Source organism: Salvelinus namaycush, chromosome 19 (assembly GCF_016432855.1).
Source record: "Salvelinus namaycush isolate Seneca chromosome 19, SaNama_1.0, whole genome shotgun sequence".
NCBI classification, from domain to species: domain Eukaryota; kingdom Metazoa; phylum Chordata; class Actinopteri; order Salmoniformes; family Salmonidae; genus Salvelinus; species Salvelinus namaycush.
This window is the reverse complement of record NC_052325.1, coordinates 28,276,989-28,297,883: the sequence shown is the minus strand read 5'-3', so window position 1 is coordinate 28,297,883 and position 20,895 is coordinate 28,276,989. Positions and strand designations below refer to the sequence as shown.

Below are 20,895 nucleotides of genomic sequence, written 5' to 3'. Positions count from 1 at the left end.
ATGTGAACCCTTGGATTTAATAACAGGTAGACCCTCCTTTGGCAGCAATAACTTCAACCAAACGTTTTCTGTAGTTGCGGATCAGACCTGCACAACAGTCAGGAGGAATTTTGGACCATTCCTCGTTACAAAACTGTTTCAGTTCCACAATATTCTTGGGATGTCTGGTGTGAACCGCTCGAGGTCATGCCAGAGCATCTCAATCGGGTTGAGGTCAGGACTGACTGGGCCACTCCAGAAGGCACATTTTCTTCTGTTCAAGCCATTCTGTTGTTGATTTACTTGTCTTTTGGCAGACAGATAGGCTTACATTCTCCTGCAAAATGTTTTGATAAACTTGGGAATTCATTTGTCCGTCGATGATAGCAAGCTGTCCAGGCCCTGAGGCAAACCATGATGCTCCCTCCACCATACATTACAGTTGGGATGAGGTTTTGATGTTGGTGTGCTGTGCCTTTTTTCTCTCCACACAGTGTTGTGTGTTCCTTCCACAGAATATTTTGCCAGCATCCAGGTGCTCTTTTGCAAACTTCAGAGGTGACTCAATGTTTTTTCTGGACAGTAGTTGCTTCTTCCATGGGGTCCTCCCATGAATACCATTCTTGTTTAGTGTTTTACGTATTGTAGACTCGTCAACAGAGATGTTAGCATCTTCCAGAGATTTCTGTAAGTCTTTAGCTGAGACTCTAGGATTCTTCTTAACCTCATTGAGCATTCTCGATGTGCTCTTGCAGTCATCTTTACAGGCCGGCCACTCCTAGGGAGAGTAGCAAGTGCTGAAATTTCTCCATTTATAGACAATTTGTCTTACCGTGGACTGACTTTTAGAGATACTTTTGAAACCCTTTCCAGCTTTATGCAAGGCAACAATTCTTAATCTTAGGTCTTCAGAGATCTCATTTGTTCGAGGCATAGTTCACATCAGGCAATGATTCTTGTGAATAGCAAAATCAAATTTTGTGAGGTTTTTTGTTGTTGTAGGGCAACATCTCCAATCTCATCTCATTGATTCGACTCCAGGTTAGTTGACTCCTGACTCCAATTAGCTTTTGGAGAAGTCATTAGCCTAGGGGTTCACATACTTTTTCAAACCTACACTGTGAATGTTTAAATGATGTATTCAATATAGACAAGAAAAATTGAATAATTTGTGTGTTACTAACACACCGAGATTGTCTATTGTAGTGACTTAGATGATCAGATCAAATTTTAGGTCAAATTTATACAGAAATCCAGATAATTCACATACTTTTTCTTGCCACGGTGTTTATCATGGAAAAACTATTTTTCAAAAAGACATCTTTTTTGTTGCCTATTCAATCTCATTTTATTCTTGAAGACATGGAAATTGCTTCATTATTATTTTAAATTGTTGGTTTTGTCTGTATGGGAAATAAAATTTCTGTATGGAAAATAAAATGTTTGAAAGAAAGAGAAGCAGAGCCACTCAAGCGAACCTCTAATATTAAGGCAGTATTATTGACTCCACATTATGGTATGATGTGTTGTGGTCCCTAGTTTCAACAATCTTCCAATCTAATTTATCCTTGAAGTGCGTCTCCAGAGACGATGCTTGCAACAGGAGGTAAGCCCTGCTCTGTCAGTGCACAATTCGGTTTTAACCCAGTATGCATCCACGCAGTTGCTCTAGAGATGGAAAATAAAGTTGTATTCTATTGGTTAGAACAGAAATTTGAATAGAGGCTAAAATTATTATACATATGTTATGCAACTGCAATACAGAGTCTGGCATGTAGAAAATGTTGTAAGAATCTAACACTACTATGCTAATATCAACAGTATATAAGCTAATTTGGAGTCACATGAGCCTGATCATTATACACATTTGCGCTTTAGCAATTCCTCCGTTGTTTTTGTTGACATGACTAATGCCAAACACAACCTAACTAGCCATAAGGAGAAGTAAACAACTTTGACATTGCAAGTACAAGTGCTGCAAAACTAAAACCAGAAGCAAATTGGGTGTTCCTTATTTATTCATTTTATTTTTTTTACTCCAAGAGAGCATAAATATTTTATAGAAGAGAACAGCCGTCTCGATATTTACAAGATATAATAAATGTCTTACAACTCACAATAAGTGTGTTTCTGTGTTCTAAGGGCTGGGGAGTAACAGATACAGAGGAACGGAGAAATAGAGAGAAGACTTAACTACAGTACAATTTTTTAACAGTTGAGTGGACACGGCCCACCCCCCATTCATATGTACCGGAACAGAGTGAGAAAGGTTGTTCCTGTGACATGGTGGCAGACTATTATATAGGAGACTGTCCTATAGAAGGGATGGAAGAGACAAATACACAAACATGCAGTCAACCAGATAAGCAGTAGTTTAGATATCACACACACTAAACACTCACAAATAACTCTTACTAGTTCAGGAGTAAAGGAGAGTACTCCGATGCTTTTATCCAGGTATTAGTCAGTCTCTCTCGCCAGACTCAGAACAATCCACTATTCAGCTATGCATTTCAAATTGCATGGAGATGAAATGATTGACATAAGAGGTACTCCTAAAAGCGATTTACATTCCATCAACTCTTTTCTTAGCTGAAGTGTTTGCCAAGTATTAGTCCAGTGTCACTACCTAGCAGCTGTCATTACAATGGGCATCTCCCCTTTAAACCCCCCTCATTCTTACCCAATCTCCCATTCTCAGACCACTCAATATAAGGCACTCCTGCAGGACAAGGAGTCTGGGTAGTCAGGCAACTTTGTATCCCTCATTTACTTAGTTTCCTTTAATTTGGCAATTACCTGTATGTGTGTGTGCATTTTGGAGCCTTGCCACAGAGAGAGAGAGAGAGAGAAACAGAACTAACAGAAGTTGGTGGGCTGTGTTGTATCGGTGTATTCGCTCAGTAATGAGAGGCTCTTCTTGTTGTTCAAGGGGTGGGGTGTCAGGGTTCAGATGGGGTCGTAGAGTCAAGGGGCATGGCTTAGAGTGGCAGCTGGAAAGAGATGTCCACATGAGCCTCCTGAGCCAGCGACACTATTTCAGAAAGCTTCACAACCTGCAAAGAGGAAACAGAGAATACTTTAAACACAAGCACAGCAGCAGGGAACTATATGAGTGATCTCATTAAAAAACAGACAAAAACACTAAAAGTGAATAGTTTTAATTGCGGGGGGCTGTAACTGCCACAGGGTGGTCATGCCAAGCTGCCATTGTGCTGGCTAACTGATGCTCGTCTCTTTGGGGAGTAGAACACTCCAAAAACAAAGGAGAGCGAGTGGAGAGGAGAGATAGTGGGAATCAGTGAGAGCAAAGCCAGACTAGTGGTAGAGGGAAAGATAGATGGAGGGGCGAGATGAGAGAAGGGGGGCCTCTGCTCTGACTCACTGCTGCTAGCTCTGCCAGAAATCAAAGCCATAAAACTCAGGCAGTGTCACTTCAACCAGTCAGGATGGCGATGAGCTGGTTTTAAACTGTCACTATACCCTGACGGTGTCAATTGACACACACCCCACCCACGCACGCACGCACACACACACACACACACACACACATTCAACCCTGCTGGTGACCCTCGTCTCACACACCTCATTGCTCTGGAACCTCAAACAGTTCCTGACATTCCTTTTCACATTCACACACTTCACATAGACCTACTGTACCACACACACACCACCCTACATAAACCAGACCGGGTGCTTAGAGGGGTAGAGGTAGAGAGGTGTGGGTGTACCATTCTAGCGGCCTCGTCCAGATCGTCACAGGCCAGGAGCTTCAGTGGGCTAGCGGCAATCAAAGCTTTGGCATCGTCCACTCTGGATCCTGAAACACAACAGAACGAGGCTGAAGAAATGCTGATCTTTTAGAAAGCTCTTTGGTTCTCTTTTATATAGCTCAGATATCAGTAAGTGGACTGGAGGGAGGCTGGGAATGGAAAGGGATAACGAATCCAGTTATTTGTGTCATCCGTACCTGCATAATTGTGCACCCAACTCACTCGAGTGCTTCGCTATATCACATTTGACATTGTCTGTAAGCTTGAGTTCATTTGCACACAAAAAAATCATCCAATGATGGAAAGTCCTTTGTGTTGTCCTTGTTAATGCAGGCAGAGAAGAGCTCCAACTTCTTAATCATAGCCCCTGTAATCCTATATTCAGATCATTCAGGCGAGAAAAAACATCACCCAGATAGGCCAGTCGTGTGAGAAACTCGTCATCATGCAAGCGGTCAGATACGTGAAAATTAAGCTTGTCTCTCAATTTAAAAAAACGTGTCAATACTTTGCCCCTTCATAACCAGCGCACTTCTGTATGTTGTAAAAGAGTTACATGGTCGCTGCCCATATCATTGCATAGCACAAATAATACACGAGAGTTCAGGGGCCTTGCTTTAACAAAGTTAACCATTATCACTGTAGTGACCAAAACATCTTTCAAGCTGTCAGGCATTCCCTTGGCAGTAAGAGCCTCCCGTGGATGCTGCAGTGTACCCAAGTGGCGTTGGGAGCAACTGCTTGCGTGTGCGTTACCACTCCACTATGTCTCCCTATCATGGCTTTGCGCCATCAGTACAGATACTAACATGAGCAGCAGCTAAGTTTGGCTACAGACGAACCGTTAGTGGAATTCCCGCGAGAGAGTAACGGTTAATGTGATTGGATGTTAATTATTTGACTAGGATACCTGTATTTGACATTGTGTTGTTATTTCCCTGAACACTAGATGGTTAAATTTAATTTTTGGCAGTGAAACGAGGCTACTCAGGCAAGAAAAAAAACTCACCCAAATGTATAGCCCAGTTGAAAAATATAAATGAACTGTTGGAAAATGCGAAAATATTTTTTTAAACATTTTTTATTTGGCGTACCCCCGACAGCATTGCGAGTAGCCCTGGTAATACCTGGGCTAGACAATTGGAATAATAGCCCTGCATCATGATTACAAAAGCATTCAAAATAGCAGACTAAATAAATTAGAAGTCTAATTTGTGAAAGTTCATTATACATTACTAAACCGTTTGTGAAGGAAATCATTTTAGTACAATTACATTTAGTTTATGAGTGATTGAGTTCTGTATAACTTCACACATTCTATTTGTCCCCGTGTGTTTCAAAACATGTCCAGACGGGAGAGGCTGGGAGCTACAGGGTCCCATAGTGCCGGTATTATGTGATACTTAGGTCCGATACGATATGCATTGCAATTCTCACAATTCTATATTTATTGCGATTCGATACTGTGATTTTATTGCGATTCGATGTTCCAAACATATTGCTCACCATGTCTGCTGCAGAAAGACAAGTGAGCCATGAGAAAACAAATTTATCAGTCATGGAAATAAGTGCTGAAAACAAATTGGTACCTTACTTAAAAAAAGATGAAGAACAAGCTATGAAGGAAAAATAATATTGCGATAGTATATCGTAAAAAATAACATCCCAATATGCAACTGTATAAATTTCCCCCCCCCACATCACTAGCGTGTGTGGGGACGTACTAGAAGAGCCTAATCCTGACAGGCTGCTTGCTTGTTGACCTTTAAAAAGGCCACGCTCCACTGTTGCTGTCGCCCCCACCTCTCTCCCAGCCCCGTATGTTCGCCAAAATGGCAGTGCAGTAGCCTATATAACAAAGCTAAAATAGTTTTCACTGTAATTGCCACAGGGTGGTCATGCCAAGCTGCTATTGTGCTAGCTACCTCATGCTTGACAGTATAAGGGAGGTCAGTCTCACCTTGTAACCGCACCACAATGGGGATCTTCAGGTCCAGGTCTGTAACAGCCATGATGATGCCCTGAGCGATGATGTCACACCTCATGATGCCACCAAAGATGTTCACAAGGATGGCCTGCACCTGAGGACCACAAACCAAAGAAGTTGACCATGAAAGCATAACCGAAGATATTGACCATAGAAGACCAAAAACCAAGCAATCACAAAAGCTTGATCACAAATTCATACAGGAACAATAACAACCAAACGTTTAAAAAAAATCATATAACATCAACAAGATCAAGATCACACTGTAAATGTAATGTGTATTATAAAACTGTAGCGGTTTAAATGAAAACGTATAAATACCACACCATTACTGAGGCTACATAATAAACCACAGACACCACACTAAGCAGGTGTCAACACATCGACAGTGATGGGAAATTAGCCACTAATCTCCCATGAGAGCTTATAACCATCTATCAAAAACCTACTCACCCATCAATGAATGAATGACTAACTGTATGTCACACAGCAGGTTAGAACCCTCCCTGTACTCCCTCTAAAGTCCTCCCCCATTCAAAATCCCACAGATAAATGTCACCCAATAGGTTCCACCAGTAGTAAACCCCACCCTCAGAGTGAGCTATCCTACTGATATCTTCAGGTAACTCCAGACATGTCTGTCAAAAGATACACTTACTAACTAGGGGATGCGTGTACTGAAAAGTTACTTTATACAACCATAACCTTCCTGAAGGTCCAAACATCAGGAATTCCTAATGAATCCCTACCCCCTAACTCCATTAAAACATCAATAGTATCAACTGCAGGCTACTACTGCTCTAGATACCCAGCCGTCCCGTTCCAGTTGGGGATAGAGGTCAGGGTGAAGGACTGTGGAACACGTGACATGTCTGTGCCAATTGGTTCCACGGTGAGAAGTGAGTGCCTACTGCAGATTAATGCTTCTTCAATGACAACCAGAGATGCTAAGTGTTACAGTGATAAGTGTCCCCCATTCCCAGTCCTTACCTTCCTGTCAGAGGTGATGAGTTTAAAGGCCTCCATCACCTGGTGGGCTGTAGCTCCGCCCCCCACGTCCAGGAAGTTGGCGGGCGTGCCACCATGCAGCTTGATGATGTCCATGGTGGCCATGGCAAGACCAGCCCCGTTCACTACACAAACACAGAGAATATAGAGTGAATATACAAAAAATATATATTTTTATCAATACTGCTACTATAAAGCTAGGTGTGTGGTGCTGTGAAGCAGTGTCGGGTGTGTTGTGGCGCTCACCCAGACACCCGATGGATCCGTCCAGGCCAATGTAGTTGAGGTCAGCCTTGGCTGCCTGTCGGTCCCTGGCATCCTCCTGGGTCCAGTCCTGCATGTCAAACACCTTCTTCTGGCGATACGCTGCGTTAGAGTCAAAGTTGATCTTGGCGTCCATGCACATCACTGTCAGAGGGACACACAGGAGACAGAGGCTGAGCCCAAGATGGCTGACATCATCATTTGGTGACAAAAACCCAATGACCCTGTAACTTCATTACAACAAAGCCAGATACAGATGTCCGTTTGTACTTGGAGGGGACATTTTCCAATGCCTGGTCCAAGGTGCAACAGATTATCTATACTGAACAAAAAATAAAAATGCAACATTCAACAATTTCAAAGATTTTACTGAGTTACAGTTCATATAAGGAAATCAGTCAATTGAAAAAAAAATATTGGGCCCCAATCTATGGATTTCACATGACTGGGAATACAAATGTTAAAAAGAACAGTAGGGGTGTGATTCAGAAAACCAGTAAGTATCCATTTGCCTCATGCGTCTCCTTCGCAGATAGATGATCAGGCTGTTGATTGTGACCTGTGGAATGTTGTCCCACTCCTATTCAATGGCTGTGCAAAGTGGCTTGATATTGGCGGGAACTGGAACACGCTGCTGTACACGTCAATCCAGAGCATCCCAAACGTGCTCAATGGGTGACATGTCTGGTGAGTATGCAGGCCATGGAAGAACTGGGGCATTTTCAGTTTCCAGGAATTGTGTACAGATCCTTGCGACATGGGGCCATGCATTATCATGCTGAAACATGGAGGTGATGGCTGCAGATAAATGGCACGACAATTAGCCTCAGGAGTTCGTCACGGTATCATTGTGCATTCAAATTGCCATCGATAAAAATGCAATTGAGTTTGTCTTCAGTAGCTTATGCCTGCCCATTCCATAATCCCACCACCACGGGGCACTCTGTTCACAACATTGACATCAGCAAACTGCTCATCCACACAACCGACAAATTCTCTAAAACGTCATCAGAGGCTGCTTATGGTAGAGAAATTAACATTAAATTCTCTGGCAACAGCTCTGTTGGACATTCCTGCAGTCAGCATGTCAATTACATGCTCCCTCAAAACATGAGACATCTGTGGTATTGTGCTGTGTGACAAAACACATTTTAGAGTGGCCTTTTATTTTCCCCAGCACAAGGTGGACCTGTGTAATGATTAGGGTTGATCCCATTTAGTCGACTGGACAAATGTTTGGTCGATAGGCTGTTTGTCAACTGACATTTCTTTAGTCGCGCAGTAGCAAAATAAATAAATCAAAATCATGGTGTACTAGACACTACCGTTCAAAATTTTGGGGTCACTTAGAAATGTCCTTGTTTTTTAAAGAAAAGCTAATTTTGCATTCATTAAAATAACATAAAATTGATCAGAAATACAGTGTAGACATTAACAATGTTGTAAATGACTATTGTAGCTGGAAACGGCTGATTTATGGAATATCTACATAGGCCCATTATCAGCAACCATCATTCCTGTGTTCCAATGGCACGTTGTGTTAGATAATCCAAGTTTATAATTTTAAAAGGCTAATTGATCATAAAAAAAACTTTTACAATTATGTTAGCACAGCTGAAAACTGTTGTCCAGATTAAAGAAGCAATAAAACGGGCCTTGTTTAGACTGGAGCATCAGCATTTGTGGATTCGATTACAGGATCAAAATGGCCAGAAAGAATGAACTTTCTTCTGAAACTCGTCAGTCTAGACACTAGACACAAACTAGACACATTAGTGTCCTCACAAGTCCTGAACTGGCAGCTTCTTTGGCTTTTTCTTTGCAACTCTGCCTAGAAGGCCAGCATCCCAGAGTCGCCTCTTCACTGTTGACGTTGAGACTGTTTCTCAAACTAGACACTCTAATGTACTTGTCCTCTTGCTCAGTTGTACACCGGGGCCCCCCACTCTTTCTATTCTGGTTAGAGCCAGTTTGCACTGTTCTGTGAAAGGAGTAGTACACAGCGTTGTACGAGATCTTCAGTTTCTTGGCAATTTCTCGCATGGAATAGCTGTCATTTCGAAGAATAAGAATAGACTGACGAGTGTCAGAAGAAAGTTCTTTATTTCTGGCCATTTTGAACCTGTAATCGAACCCATAAATGCTGATGCTCCAGATACTCAACTAGCCTAAAGAAGGCACATTTTAATGCTTCTTTAAATCAGAACAGTTTCCAGCTGTGCTAACAGAATGCAAAAGGGTTTTCTAATGATCAATTAGCCTTTTAAAATGATAAACTTGGATTAACTAACACAATGTGCCATTGGAACACAGGAATAATGGTTGCTGATAATGGGCCTCTGTGCGCCTATGTAGATTGCTTTAAAAAAAAGTTGTTTCCAGCTACAATAGTAATTTACAACATTAACAATGTCTACACTGTATTTCTGATCAATTTGATGTTATTTTAAAAAAGGGACAAAATTGTGCTTTTCTTTCAAAAACAAGGACATTTCTAAGTGACCCCAAACTTTTGAACGCTATATTTACAGGAATAAGACAGATCCTGCTTCTGTTGCCTGTTTGAGTGTTTGTTTAATAGCCTACTGATTCCTTCTGCACCAAGCCTCACGCAACTGCAAAATGTTGGATAAAGCAATTTCACAAATCCGGCTGTTTTTAATCTTTGCTATGCTGTAATTAAAGGCTTTATACTTTTTGTCATTAGACCAGTCTCTGGTATTATTTATTTATTGTTATTTACACTTTTCCAAATGGTCAGAAATGATTATTATTACTCCATTTTCCGTGATCTCATTATTATGATCATCATTATAATTCATGTCATTATCATTAGTAGGCTTAGTATAGCAGCCTTGTACATCCTGTTTAGCCTTAATACCGTACCTTACTTAGGCCTATATTTCAATACTTATAGGCTACTGTATCAATCAATCATTTATTCGTTCATGTCATCACACAGCATACGAGCCATTCATGACTTTAAATGCAATCAAACATTTTAGTTTTCAAATAAAATAACAAAAGTGACCATTGAATAATTAGCGTAAACCATAAATAGGCCTAAACCGTTCCATTCATGTTTAGACTTTGCTGTAATAAAGGCTATATAAAAAAAATTAAATTACAGACTCTGGTACGCATATAATAGTTTACATTCTTCCAAACTGTCAGAAAAATCATATTCTAATCTAACAGCACTTGTTTGGCACACATAATATGCACGCATCGTTTGCTCCTTAGTTCCTTTTTCCTGATCTACAGTATTTTCTACAACGATCACATTTATTCCACATATCTGACTTCCCCTTTACCCCCTGAGAAACCAGTAAACATTCCCCATTTTCTTTATTTGTCACGTCCTCTGCATCCATTTTTCTGTCACGTTTTATGGTGTTCAGAGTTTGTTATAACCTATTTATTGATGTGATTATGATATGCTATTAGGTCACGCCCTATTTGTCATGTTTCACGTAAAGAGAGCAATGGTTGAGGGAATAGGAAATGTTTTTCCTTAACAAATTAGGGATTACAGTAACATAACTTTTCAATCAGAAATGGCTATAATTATGTTGCAGCTTCAACAACACAGACAGTGCGATACACTGCTGATGTTCTGTGGTGGTCGCTGCAGCAAGGAGAAACAGATAACGGGTGCTAGTCACACAGTCACTTGCTGTCTTTTTTTTTTTTTTTTTTTTTAAACACAGAAAGTCTGAACCAGGCCCGGCACAATCAAATCAATTGTGGTCGGACTCCCTCTAGTCATTTGTGTCTCTTAATTATTTAATCAAACAGTGTGCTTAAAGTATCAGACAAGCTCAGTGCAAAAAGTTGATTTGATTAAAACACATAGGATTTGTCTATATATGGAAAAATACACCTTTTAACGTTTCAACCAATCGATTGGTGAAAAGAATTCTTGGTCAACTAAGATTTTTTTTTGTCGGTGACAGCCCTTGTAATGATCATGCTGTTTAATCAGCTTCTTGATATGTCACACCTGTCAGGTGGATGGACTATCTTGGCAAAGGATAAATTCTTAATAACAGGGTTGTAAACAAATATGTGCACAAATTTTGAAAGAAATAATCTTTTTACGTGTATGAAACATTTCTGGGAACTTTTATTACCGCTCATGAAATCAACACTTTACATGTTGCGTTTATATTTTTGTTGAGTATAGTTCTGTGACATAGCTTTACTGTGTAACCTTGGTTGGCTGTACAGTACATGTCAAGGACAGATCTGGGTTAGTGACAGATAAGATAGAGACCTCTACAGATGTTGCTAATGTAGTAGGGTCAGCACTGGCCATTCCTACTGTCAATCAACTCTCCTGGTATGTTTGGGGTTGGTCAAGTCAGCCCATAACCACAAGGTCATTCGAAGTTCATATGAGCACTGGAATGCCTTTTACATTTCAAAGCTAACATATTTAACATAAAGCTCTTATTTGACCCAGCCACCATACTCTAATATGTATGGCTATGATGTTGAAGACGGTTGGTTGTGCAATAACACCATCATTCCTTCAGTACCATGGGGTTTAGCTGCCTAATTGGCCCATCAGTTAAAAGTGCAGTGATTCACACTAAGGTTTTTCACTGGGAGTGCGTTAATGAGAATGATTGACAGTGAGTCATAGATCAATGGGAGAAGCCTCCAACCAAGCAACACACTCTCACCCAGCTCTTAACACTGGCGTGACTAACAACATCACTAGGAACAAAAAGCAAGTGTATGTGTACCCTGGCCAGAGGCGTCCTCCACCATGGGGTTGATCTCCAGCATGGAGGCATCAAACTTCATGAAGACGTTGTAGAGCTTGATTATGTTAGCAGCTGCGTCGTCAATCAGAGCAGCAGGGAAGCCCATCTTTGTGGCAATCTGGAGAGAGCGAAGACAGAGAGAAGAGCGAGAAAAGAGCGAGGGAGCAAAAGAAAGAAATGTATCAATATCAGTTCTTCAAATCTACATCGTTTGTCATTTATTTCTACTTTAGCAACATTTACAAATCTATTACCAGCTTGTAAAACACTTGAATTCAATTGAAGGTGAGGAGGAACGAATGACAATGAGGGGTATAGTCTGGGTTGGCGCCCCCCCTTGGGTTGTGCCGTGGGGGAGATCTTTGTGGGCTATACTCGGCCTTGTCTCAGGATGGTAAGTTGGTGGTTGAAGATATCCTTCTAGTGGTGTGGGGGCTGTGCTTCGGCAAAGTGGGTGGGGTTATATCCTGCCTGTTTGGCCCTGTCCGGGGGTATCATCGGATGGGGCCACAGTGTCTCCTGACCGCTACTGTCTCAGCCTCCAGTATTTATGCTGCAGTAGTTTGTGTCGGGGGGCTAGGGTCAGTCTGTTATATCTGGAGTATTTCTCCTGTCTTATCCGGTGTCCTGTATGAATTTAAGTATGCTCTCTCTAATTCTCTCTTTCTTGGAGAACCTGAGCCCTAGGACCATGCCTCAGGACTACCTGGAATGATGGCTCCTTGCTGTCCCCAGTCCACCTGGCCGTGCTGTTGTTTCAACTGTTCTGCCTGCAGCTATGGAACACTGACCTGTTCACCAGACGTGCTACCTGTTCCAGACCTGCTGTTTTCAACTCTCTAGAGACAGCAGGAGCGGTAGAGATACTCTCAATGATCGGCTATGAAAAGCCAACTGACATTTACTCCCGAGGTGCTGACTTGTTGCACCCTCGACAACTACTGTGATTATTATTATTTGACCATGCTGGTCATTTATGAACATTTGAACATCTTGGCCATGTTCTGTTATAATCTCCACCCGGCACAGCCAGAAGAGGACTGGCCACCCCTCATAGCCTGGTTCCTCTCTAGGTTTCGGCCTTTCTAGGTAGTTTTTCCTAGCCACCGTGCTTCTACACCTGCATTGCTTGCTGTTTGAGGTTTTAGGCTGGGTTTCTGTACAGCACTTTGATATATCAGCTGATGTAAGATGGGCTATATAAATAAATGTGATTTATAGTGAATGTGAGAGACGTTGGCAGGTCATGGTAACATTGCAGGCACTCTAAGACACATGTAGTGTATAAGATGCCATGTTGAGTGAGCATTTCAAAGTCAAAACCTGACGTTTAAAGATGTTACACTGCGTGGGGGGGACATGCCTAACAAATAAGGTTCTGAGGCCCGTTACTGCAAGTCGTTTGTTTAAACATGGACCAAAATAGCTAGCTTTAAAATCAGGTGGAGTATTGTTTATTTACCAGAGTATGTAGTGTTTCCTGGGATCTAAGAGACTGAAAGACAAATCAAGAGGTATTTTTACAACCCGATCAACTGTACCGAAACAGCTTGTTCCATCTTGATTCCCTCCATGATGTCGATTGGCTCCTTCACAATGGCGTCGGGATTTTCCGCTGCCACATCCTCGATGTTCACGCCCCCCTGAGAGCTGCCAATCAACACGGGGCCCTGTTCAGAGGGAGGGGCCGAGAGATTATGAGTACCAATCATTTTACACATTCATTGAGTGGCAATCAAACTAAAAAAGAGCAAATTAATGGAACATAGGTCTCACAGCAAATCAAAATGTATTTGTCACATGCTTCGTAAACAACAGGGGTAGATTAACAGTAAAATACTTACTTCCCAACAATGCAGAGAAAAACAAAAAAATAATAACACAAGGAATAAATACACAATGAGTAACAATAACTTGGCTATATATACCATTACAGTGGTACTGCAGGGGTACATGGTAATTGAGGTAGATATCTACATAAAGGTAGGGCTAAAGTGACTGGATAGATAATAGAAAGCAGCAGCAGAGGTGATGAGTCAAAAGTGTTGTGCAAAAAGGGTCAATACAGATATTATATAGTTAAACTAATAGTACCTGGGCTATCATAAATAAATGTAACAACCGATTGAATTGATCCATCGGTCTTTAAATTCTCAATGACAACTGGTGTCTGATTATCCTATTTAGAAAACAGAACTGTAACAGCAGCTGGACAAGCAAGTCCCACGGAGCACAAGTATTTCAACATGTCCACGGCCATGTCCTTTACCACTACGCCATCTAGTGGGACCATCCAACACAACACAATCAACATTCAAAATAAAAAATAACAGCTGCCCAATATGTCAAATCTGACGGCCTGACCCAGAATGGCTGAGCGTGATTTGTCAGCTGTTGTCACCTGAGAGGCGTGAAGGGGCGGGAATGACCTCACCTGAAAGGATCTCTCCATGGTGATGGCGAAGTAGTACTCCCTGCGGGGGTACCTGCGCTCACAGATGAAAACCTGGTTACAGATACGGCCCTGCTCGCCTGTCTGCTTGGTGTACAGCTTACGGCCAATCATCTGAGAGGAGATGTCCCGGGCCTCCTCTGGACTGTAGGAGAGGGGAAGAGAGACAAAAGAATTGACACAGAGTAGAAATGGGTGCAGTTTGAGAGGAGTTCTCTCGGACACTCACGAGTAGACAATCTTCACTCCTCCCTTCAGACCTCCCTCGAAGGTGCCTTTGCCTCGGCCTCCAGCCAACACTTGAGCCTTCACCACTAGATCCTTGGTGCCTGAGACACCCACCCACACACACGAGGGAGAAAGAGACCATAGCAGTTACAGACTAGCCCAACACTCCACTGCCATTTACACCCACAGACCGATAATAATGCAGACGTACAAACTACACAAAACATTGACAGTGCAAACACTGCCTAACACAACCTTTCTAGCAAAGGCATGCACTCATGGCCCTAAATGACTAGGCTACTTCTGGACATTGTCAAGTTAATCTGTATCCACAAGCAGAAAACTATGTGTTAGCATCGAGTAAGCTACACAGTGAATGGATACATTGTTCTACATCATGTTAGGTCCTACTCATTACCACAGAGGAATTCAGTAGGGCAGAGATGATTTAACTTGATTGATCTAGTATAGTAACATATTAACAAAGTTAGACAACACACTATTACAGTTAGTTACAGAGTAGGCTACCTAAAAATGACATGCCTAAAACCTCTATGTAAAGCCTGGAAGGACATTTTGATTTCATTAACATATAATAATCTAAACACTAGTCTGAATCAAATTAAAAGATTATCCCTAGTCCAGAGCAATGCCATTTATCAAAAAAGGCTAGTCCAAGAGTAGAGTAGTTCCATGACACTGGCCCCTGAGGAAAAGGAAGCACTGATAGGTGTAAACAGGTTACTGTGTGTCCAGCTGAGCACAGCAGGCTGCAGAACAGTGTTAACTGATAGCCTTGGGTTCAGTGCTATGTTTAGACTGTAGTCTCTACTGCTGCCTCAGAGGCTATTAAAAACACCCTAAACAAGGCCAAGGGTCACACCATGTCAGATGTAGGTTACAGATTCTGTGTGCAGCACTCTCAGATTAGTCCAGAGAAATGTGGGTGAATGTGTATACATGGCATTTTCAAAGTAACAAGAAAGTACACTAGGGCTGACTTCAAAGATATGAATAGATTCAAATTCAATTTGTTAACTCAGATTTGATTCAAATCACTTTTGCTGATTCGAGCATTCGCAAATGGAGATGAGCTGTCACACACACCAGAATGCCCCATAACAATGGTAACCCCCCAGCCCCTAAAGGGACAGGCCAGCTAAGTATTTTAACATAACATAAGACTATGTTCGTATTCTTAACTTTTATTATTTCTTATTGTTGTTGCATTGTCAAGAAGGAACCTGCAAGTAAGCATTTGGGGCTCCCGAGTGGTGCAGCGGTCTAAGGCACTGCATCTCAGTGCCTGAGACGTCACTACAGACACCCTGGTTCGATTCCAGGCTGTATCACAACCAGCCGTGATTGGGAGTCCCATAGGGCGACCACAATTGGCTCAGCGTCGTCTGTGTTTCGCCAATGTAGGCCATCATTGTAAATAAGAATTTGTTCTTAACTGACTTGCCTAGTTAAATTAAAGGTATTTAAAAAATAATAATAAACAATTTGTTGGACAATGTATACCATCTGTATCCCGTACATACGACTAATAAAACTTAACTCAATAAAATGTTGAAACCATGTTGGCTCACCGTTTACAAAGAAGATATAAATGGAGAACAAGCTATTAGGATGAGAAGTACCAAAGTTCTGGATCAGATAGTCAACTAATGCTGGCTATCGTTAGTAATTAAAGCTACTAAGCCCTAAAACAGCACTGTCTTTGTGCCTTTTGAATTCTTATAAGATATTATAAACTTCCAGAGGTTCTCTCTGACCTCTGACTATGGCACTACGATGATAGAGATATCCCTAGATTACAGTATAGGCCTACAGTCCACTCTGACAATATACCTTACTCAGTAGTGGTGAGTGATTAGTGCTTTTGAGGTCGGTTTGGATTATGAAGAAAAAAAAGTATACATTTCAATTTTTTTACATGAAATGCACTATGCATGATGTGGGTTGAATGCTGTAACCCAGAATAAAACAATAAAAATCAGATGACAGTACTGACTGCCCAATACTGCTTATCACTTAACATTACAAAAAAATACATTTTAATTGTGTTCTATTACATTTGTTTTATTTGATGACTTTATTATTTAATTCCAAGTCATCATCTCATCTCTATAGAGAGGCTGCCTATGCGGTCTGACAAAATCTCTATTTTAGTAGTTCTTCAAAGTAAATAAGGAATACTTTTATGACTGCTGAATACCAACTACCAATCACTTAGATCATGTATTTTCAGGTAGAGATACCGCATCTCGCGAAGAAACTGTTTTCTATCGCGCCTTCTTCCATCTCATCTCTCTCTCTCTGCCCCACAATAACCTAACATAGCAGGCGTAAAAGAAAAACACAGACCGGACGAGTAGGTACCCAATGGATTATGGTCATTGTAGTTGTTTAATAACAAAGATCAGACATTTTGGTTAATCGCTCAGCACTATTGCTCAGTTAAACAACAATAAAAAGGCCTATTGTATGTAGAATGCACTACTCACCCACTAATACCTGGTCTGACATCAAAATCAAATTGTATTTGTCACATGCGCCGAATACAACAGGTGTACACCTTACCATGAAATGCTTACTCACAAGCCATTAATGAAAAAATGCAGTTGAAATATTTACTAAATAAACTAAACATTTAAAAAAGTATCACAATAAAATCACAATAATGAGGCTATATACAGGGGGTTCCGGTACCGAGTCAATGTGCGTGGGTACAGGTTAGTCAAGGTAATTTGTACATGTAGGTAGGGGTAAAGTGACTATGCATAGATAATAAACAGCAAGTAGCAGCAGTGTAAAAACAAAAAATGCAAATAGGTGACCATTTGATTAATTGTTCAGCAGTCTTATTACTTGAGGATAGAAGCTGTTAAGGAACCTTTTGAACCTAGACTTGGCACTCCGGTACCACTTGCCGTGCGGTAGAAGAGAGCAGTCTATGACTTGGGTGACTGTGGTCCAGTGATGTACTGGCCTGTACGCATTACCCTCTGTAGCACCTTACGCTTGGATGCCAAGCAGTTGCCATACCAAGCGGTGATGCAACCGGTCAGGATGCTCTCGATGGTGCAGATGTAGAACTTTTTGAGGATCTGGGGACCCATGCCAAATCTTTTCAGTCTCCTGAGGGGGAAAAGGCGTTGTCGTGCCCTCTTCACAACTGTCTTGGTGTGTTTGGACCATGATAGTTTGTTGGCGATGTGGACAGCAAGGAACATGAAACTCTCGACCCGCCCCACTACATCCCTGTCAATGTAAATGGATGCTTTCGCCCCTGCTTTTCCTGTAGTCCACAATAATCTATTTTGTCTTGGTCACGTTGAGGAAGAGGTTGTTGTCCTGGCACCACACTGCCAGGTCTCTGACCTCTTCCCTATAGGCTGTCTCATCGTTGTTGGTGATCAGGCCTACCACTGTTGTGTCGTCAGCAAACTTGATGGTGTTGGAGTCGGGTTTGGCCACGCAGTCGTGGGTGAACAGGGAGTACGGGAGGGGACTATGCACACACCCCCAAGTTAGCCTACTCAAATTAATTTGCCCACATCCTATTAAGGCATGGCTTACCAATCTCCTTGGCAACAGAGTAGGCTTCATCGGGTGAGCTGGCAACCTTGCCCACGGGCACACAGACGCCAGCCTCTTTGAGCAGGCCGATGCTCATGTACTCATGCAGGGAGAGGTTCTTCTGCTGCTGCTGAAGGTGGGGTGGCTGCTGCTGAGCCCCAAGAAGGCCGGAGGAACCGCCCAGCACCTGGAGAGAGGGGAGGCAAAGGGGGATAGAGAGAAAAAGTTGTGTGGGGGGGGGGGGGGGGGGGGGGGGTTACATGATGCAGTAACATAACAGTACCTACTCATATGTCAGGGGGAGTACATAGCGCTCTGTGAAAGGACACTGAATAAGAATAGTCACACCCATACAAAAGACTAAGAGGACACATACACAACAAAAAATGTGGAGTAGATGTGTGCAATACTGTAAGTTTGCACATATGAAAGAGGAACACATTAAACATATAATTTGGGCATCAAATTAATCATTATGTCATCATTAACCCATTTTTTTTCAAATCTGAAAAGGCCAACTTGGTTCTAAAAATGTCAGCTTTGTCAGTGCAAGTGAGCATGAACAAACAGCCTGGATGGTGCATACCCTCCCTTCTCCCCCCAGGGGCATCATGCATCCAAAAAATCCAAGGAAGCAGAAAGTATGTGAGGATGCTTTGGGGGCTGGAGAATTTAAGATTTTTTTCAAACACGTGAAACAGCTTTTACCTGCAATCTAGTCATAATCATATATCTAAGCATTCCTCTTGAGCTGTCTGTATACTCCCAAATGGTGGTTATTCTTTTTAAAGAAACTAAATATGATTCTCTGAATCTCTGCTAAAATCTGGGTAAAAGATCGAAAGTAATGTGAGTCTTATTCGGTACATTTAGTTATTGTTTGCCTTTCTAAAGTCTACCAACCTTGTCGGCAGGTATGCCAGCTAAAATGGTCAAGCTAGCCACTAACTTCATTGATAGCTTTAAATGGCTTCTTGGTAGCTAGTTATGAGGTTGGGCTAGCTAAAGCCAACTTCATAAAATTGCTAAGTGGATAGTAGTATTATAAAATGGGGAAAAAAGTTGTTAATTGTGTTATTATACAGGACATATGAGGGGGCACCTACCCCTGTACCCCCGATGGGCATGACGCTCCTGGCACCCCCCGTCCTGTCGTCTCTAGTCTATGGCAGCTGTGTTGGAGGTCACTGTCTAAACAACTTGTACTGTATGTGAGCGAAAAGCTATTGCTAACAAACAAATCCCTGAACCCCCATAAGCTTGTTTAAATACATGTACTGATACATTCGTCTTTCCATTGTTAAATAAGCAACGACGTTAGCTAGCGAGCTAAACATTAGTAATGTGGTTAGCTAGCCAACATAGCCAGTTTCCTAGTTACCTCAAAGGAGATAAGCGAATGTCAAATTTCACCCCATTTCTCGGGGACTTCGAAGATGGTGCAGAAGAAAAATAATCACAGGTACAGGCAGCCGGATTTCATAACATTTGTATCAAGGTCGACTTACTTTGCATGCAGTGTTAAGCGTCGATCTTGCCCCAGAATTTCTCAGGCTAGCCGACAATCGGCCGCAAATCAGGGACGCCGCCATGTTCCCTTCTCAAGCTGACGAATTAGGCGCTTGGTTTGTTATGTCACTACGCATGCGCCCGAGCGCCCCTTGCATAGGCGTGACTCACATTCAATGGTCTTCACAATTTGAAGACAAGGCTATAAATACATACGGTCAACTGGACATTATATAATGCACACTTAAAACGAGGTCATGGTGGCCTTTCAAATTGTATTCTCTAAGATATGAGCAACACAAACGTATTTATTCAAAATTGGTATTTATTTACCCGGTTTGGAAAAACCTACTGTATATACAGACCTACTTACACATGGAGCAAACACTCATCAGTCAAACAAAACAAAAATGACTTTCTATATAAAGAATATACGGTGTGCTTGATGAACCTTGGCCGGCAAGTGTGAACTCGGGCAAGCTGAACAAATTCAAAATCTACTCCTGGAGAGATGTTTTAACCAATAGCAGAGACGTTAAGGAGCACTTGGGTTCAAATCTGCAACACATTCTTTCAAAACAAAACAAATACAGTTATATTCCCTTCAAGGGTACATGTACTTTTCAACACTATTCCCCATTGTCAGTCTCTAAAAAAAACAAAATAAACAAATGATGGGGAGCCAGATAGACAATGAAAGGAATACAACAGTGTTATCACTATCAGAGTTACGTAGTACCAGACATTTCCCTGAACTGAATCAGCGTAACCATACTGTGGACTTTACAGACACTGTAATACACTACATGACCAAAAGTATGTTGACACCTGCTCATCAAACATCTCATTCCAAAATCATGGGCATTAATATGGAGTTGGTCCATGAGGGGGGACCATGACATTGCTCATGGTCCCCCATTTGCTATAACAGCCTCCACTCTTCTGGAAAGGCTTTCTACTAGATGTTGGAACATTGCTGCGGGGACTTGCTTCCATTTAGCCACAAGAGCATTAGTGAGGTCGGCCCTGATATTGGGTGATTAGGCCTGGCTCGTAGTCGGCATTCCAATTCATCCCAAATGTGTTCGATGAGGTTGAGATTAGGGCTCTGTACAGACCAGTCAAATTCTTCCACACCGATCTCGACAAACCATTTCTTTATGGACCTCGCTTTGTACATGGGGGCATTGTCATGCTGAAACAGGAAAGGGCCTTCCCCAAACTGTTGCCACAAGGTTGGAAGCACAGAATCGTCTAGAATGTCATTGTATCTTGTAGCGTTAAGATTTCCCTTCACTGGAACTAAGGAGCCTAGCCCGAACCATGAAAAACAGCCTC

At 41.9% G+C, this 20,895-nt stretch overlaps 1 protein-coding gene across 1 annotated transcript; it reads right to left on the bottom strand.

Annotated features, from left to right (window-relative positions):
- Positions 1 to 1,979: 1,979 nt before the first annotated feature.
- On the bottom strand, positions 1,980 to 19,667 carry LOC120064282 (succinate--CoA ligase [ADP-forming] subunit beta, mitochondrial-like). Its single transcript, XM_039014738.1, has 11 exons — positions 19,557 to 19,667; positions 18,049 to 18,235; positions 14,465 to 14,564; positions 14,218 to 14,380; positions 13,325 to 13,453; positions 11,763 to 11,901; positions 6,994 to 7,155; positions 6,730 to 6,872; positions 5,713 to 5,833; positions 3,711 to 3,799; positions 1,980 to 3,035 (listed from the first exon to the last, which is right to left on the bottom strand). The coding sequence occupies exons 1-11, from the start codon at positions 19,638 to 19,640 to the stop codon at positions 2,961 to 2,963; spliced, it is 1,392 nt and encodes a 463-aa protein (XP_038870666.1). The 5' UTR covers positions 19,641 to 19,667; the 3' UTR covers positions 1,980 to 2,960.
- Positions 19,668 to 20,895: the final 1,228 nt, after the last annotated feature.

Bases quoted from the DNA above. Each gene is read 5' to 3' on its own strand.
- LOC120064282 (XM_039014738.1), bottom strand. From the start codon at position 19,640: ATGGCGGCGTCCCTGATTTGCGGCCGATTGTCGGCTAGCCTGAGAAAT. The intron at 13,454-14,217 runs GTGAGGTCATTC...CCCTCTGAACAG, and splicing joins CCATGGAGAGATCCTTTCAG to GGCCCCGTGTTGATTGGCAG. The intron at 3,800-5,712 runs GTGAGACTGACC...GTTGTGTTTCAG, and splicing joins CATTGTGGTGCGGTTACAAG to GATCCAGAGTGGACGATGCC.